At 35.6% G+C, this 3997-nt stretch overlaps 1 protein-coding gene across 1 annotated transcript in view; it reads left to right on the top strand.

Moving 5' to 3' along the window:
• SMC1 (structural maintenance of chromosomes 1) overlaps positions 1–3997 on the top strand; it is a 6788-nt gene extending 2791 nt beyond the window's left edge. Inside the window, exons 7-15 of the mRNA XM_017616706.1 lie at positions 541–623; positions 691–1063; positions 1605–1718; positions 1781–2036; positions 2096–2400; positions 2725–2831; positions 2912–3415; positions 3478–3655; positions 3713–3997. Of these exons, the coding sequence (XP_017472195.1) occupies positions 541–623; positions 691–1063; positions 1605–1718; positions 1781–2036; positions 2096–2400; positions 2725–2831; positions 2912–3415; positions 3478–3655; positions 3713–3775 (1983 nt within the window). The 3' untranslated portion in view covers positions 3776–3997. The remainder of the gene's footprint in view (positions 1–540; positions 624–690; positions 1064–1604; positions 1719–1780; positions 2037–2095; positions 2401–2724; positions 2832–2911; positions 3416–3477; positions 3656–3712) is intronic.

Genomic DNA, 3997 nt, shown 5'->3' with positions numbered 1-3997 from the left:
ATTTTTTTTTTAACTTTTTGTATATTAATATATAGGCAGGTTCAGCGATTCAGTTTCCGAGTGCATTTCAATCCCATGCAATTTAAATTCAAACTGGCTTGGTTGCAATTAACTCGGAAGTATATTGCAGAACCCGCCTGATAAACATTCTTGGCATATTAACTTATATCCCAAACAGTTTAGATATGAATTATTTTCCAAAATTGTATACACTAGTCTAGTTTGTAATACTGTTAAGCCTAATTTCTAGTCTGTAAGATTGTAAATCATATTCCGAATAAAGACGAATAATAATAATAATAATAATAATATACCTACATATTTCAGTACGATCGCATGATAAACATGTGTCAGCCAACGCATAAACGTTACAATGTTGCCGTGACCAAAGTATTAGGTAAATATATGGAGGCCATTATCGTTGATACCGAAAAGACCGCAAGGCACTGCATTCAGGTAAGCTCAACCATATCAGCAAAATATAGTGAATTTAGTTTAAATTATTTTAAATTTATTTATATGTATATATAATATAAATAGATTTTAAAAGAAGGAAGATTGGAAGTTGAAACATTCCTGCCACTAGACTACTTGCAAGTAAAACCACTTAAAGAGCGTTTGAGGTATGCATAACATCCCATAATTTTAATTTTGTTGTCATGTTTTCACATTTCACTTTCTTTTGTGTAGGAACATAACTGAGCCGCGTAACGTCAAACTTGTATTCGATGTACTTAAATTTGAACCACCAGAAATAGAGCGGGCTGTATTGTTTGCTACAAATAATGCATTGGTTTGTGAGACACCCGAAGATGCTATGAAAGTGGCTTATGAAATTGATCGTACACGCTATGATGCACTTGCTTTAGATGGCACCTTCTACCAAAAGTCTGGTATACTTTCTGGCGGTAGCCACGATTTGGCGCGCAAAGCCAAGCGTTGGGATGAAAAGCACATGGCACAGTTGAAAATGCAGAAAGACAAATTGAACGAGGAGTTAAAAGAGCTGGTTAAGAAATCGCGGAAGCAGAGTGAACTCGCTACAGTTGAATCACAAATAAAGGTAAATAAATGAGAAATCTAATTGAAACCACCTACCTAATANCCCATAATTTTAATTTTGTTGTCATGTTTTCACATTTCACTTTCTTTTGTGTAGGAACATAACTGAGCCGCGTAACGTCAAACTTGTATTCGATGTACTTAAATTTGAACCACCAGAAATAGAGCGGGCTGTACTGTTTGCTACAAATAATGCATTGGTTTGTGAGACACCCGAAGATGCTATGAAAGTGGCTTATGAAATTGATCGTACACGCTATGATGCCCTTGCTTTAGATGGCACCTTCTACCAAAAGTCTGGTATACTTTCTGGCGGTAGCCACGATTTGGCACGTAAAGCCAAGCGTTGGGATGAAAAGCACATGGCACAGTTGAAAATGCAAAAGGACAAATTGAACGAGGAGTTAAAAGAGCTGGTTAAGAAATCGCGGAAGCAGAGTGAACTCGCTACAGTTGAATCACAAATTAAGGTAAATAAATGAGAAATCTAATTGAAACCTACCTAATTAGCATAAATATAATTGATTAATATCACATAAAAGGGCCTGGAGAATCGTTTAAAATATAGTATGGTGGATTTAGAAGCATCAAAAAAATCTATTCAGCAATTCGATAATCAACTAAAGATGGTGCAGAGCCAACTGGATGAATTTGGGGTAAGATCTTAACAAACTCTTTTATTGGTATATCATTTTTGATAATTATTATAAAATTTTAGCCTAAAATCAGTGAAATTGAACGCCGTATGATGAAACGTGAGGAGCATATTCAAGAAATCAAAGAGAATATGAATAATGTTGAGGATAAAGTATTCGCATCGTTCTGCAAGCGTTTGGGTGTTAAGAACATACGGCAGTATGAGGAACGTGAGCTTGTCATGCAGCAAGAACGTGCACGAAAGCGTGCAGAATTCGAGCAACAAATAGACGCAATCAATACCCAGTTAGACTTTGAGAAACAAAAGGATACCAAAAGTAATTCAAAGATTTATACATTACTAAAAAATTATATGTATTAATTGCAATTCAAACAGAAAATTTGGAGCGTTGGGAGCGTAGTGTTCAAGATGAAGAGGACGCACTTGAAGGTTTAAAAGCGGCAGAGAAACGCTACCTTAAAGAAATCGATGAAGATAAAGAGAAAATGGAAAAACTTAAGCAGAGCAAACAGGCAAAAAAACAAGCTACTGATGATATGGAAGAGGATATTTCCAAAGCTCGGCGTGATGTTTCTAATCTGGCTAAAGAAATACATAATTTAGGCAGTCAGATATCAGCCATTGAGGCAAAAATCGAAACGAAAAAGAATGAGCGCCATAACATACTAATGCAGGCAAAGGTAAAAATTCTACTATATTTGATTTATCACTACTTGTATTAATTGGATTTATTTGCCGTTAATAAATGCCACTAGTAAAGTCTTCGTAAGGGGTTTTTCTTATGTTTATCGTAAATTAGTTGGTTAATTAAATCTGAAATTATTGTAAATTAAATTTCCACGATTTTNATCACTACTTGTATTAATTGGATTTATTTGCCGTTAATAAATGCCACTAGCAAGGTCTTCGTAAGGGGTTTTTCTTATGTTTATCGTAAATTAGTTGGTTAATAAATCTGAAATTATTGTAAATTAAATTTCCACGATTTCATGTTTCATCTACAGATGGATTGTATACCTATACCGCTGCTCAGAGGTTCCCTCGACGATGCTGTGCGCCAAGGCGACTCTGAAACGACCTCTACTTCGCTCATTTTAGAGCGCGAAAATCAGTAAATATACATATTTACCAGATCCAATTTTGTGGTTTTCTATTTAATACTTTTATCTGCCAATTTATCTCCAATTTCAGAATTGAGGTCAATTACAGCAGTTTACCACGCGAAATTTGCAAGCTAAGAGACGATTCCTCTTTTAAGAAAATGAACGATACATTGCAAAAAGACTTGCAAGCCAAATTGGATGTACTCGAACGCATACAAACACCAAATATGAAGGCAATGCAAAAATTATCACTAGTTACAGAGAAAATACAATCTACAAATGAGGAGTTTGAAAATGCACGGCGCAAAGCGAAAAAGGCGAAGTCCGCCTTTGAGAAGGTGAAAAATGAGCGTTCCGAAAAATTCATACAGTGCTGCAATCACATATCAGATGCAATTGATGGAATCTACAAAAGTTTAGCACGTAATGAAGCTGCACAGGCCTATCTCGGTCCAGATAACCCGGAAGAGCCATATTTGGATGGCATCAATTATAATTGTGTGGCACCGGGCAAACGTTTCCAGCCGATGAGTAACTTGAGTGGTGGTGAGAAAACAATTGCAGCCTTAGCATTGCTATTCTCCATACATAGGTGCACACAAATTTAGGATCTCAAATATGTTTATTCGTTTATAATGCAATGTATTTTCACAGCTACCAACCAGCCCCGTTTTTTGTGCTCGATGAAATCGATGCAGCGCTTGATAATACCAATATTGGAAAAGTGGCATCTTACATTCGCGATCACACAAATAATTTGCAGACAATTGTTATATCGCTCAAAGAGGAATTCTATGGACACGCTGACGCGCTGGTGGGAATAACACCGGCGGTGAGTATTGGGAAAACAACTTTTTAAAATAATGATGATTTTATTTAATTTACCTAGGAGGGAGACTGTTTGATATCCAATGTTTACCTATACGATCTGAGCGTTTTCGATGATAAATAGTCGATCCTTGTGGTTTCCTCGTTTTTCTTCATATTAAAACCATTCTATACTTAAGCAAAAAAGCAAAATGTTAAACATACTTATACAGCACAGTTTAACACAACACTGTTCAATTTGATTGTACTGAAATATTTTTTTTTTCACCAATTACATAATACGTATTTACTGTAACTAATCAAACAAGCACATCTAGGGGGAATAAAAGATGTAGGCAAAATGGAA

This window comes from Rhagoletis zephyria, unplaced genomic scaffold (genome assembly GCF_001687245.7).
Source record: "Rhagoletis zephyria isolate East Lansing unplaced genomic scaffold, Rhagoletis_zephyria_1.1 Rzeph_scaffold_01257, whole genome shotgun sequence".
Lineage (NCBI taxonomy): Eukaryota > Metazoa > Arthropoda > Insecta > Diptera > Tephritidae > Rhagoletis > Rhagoletis zephyria.
The sequence above is the reverse complement of the archived record's forward strand: the minus strand, read 5'-3'. Positions and strand labels throughout refer to the sequence as shown.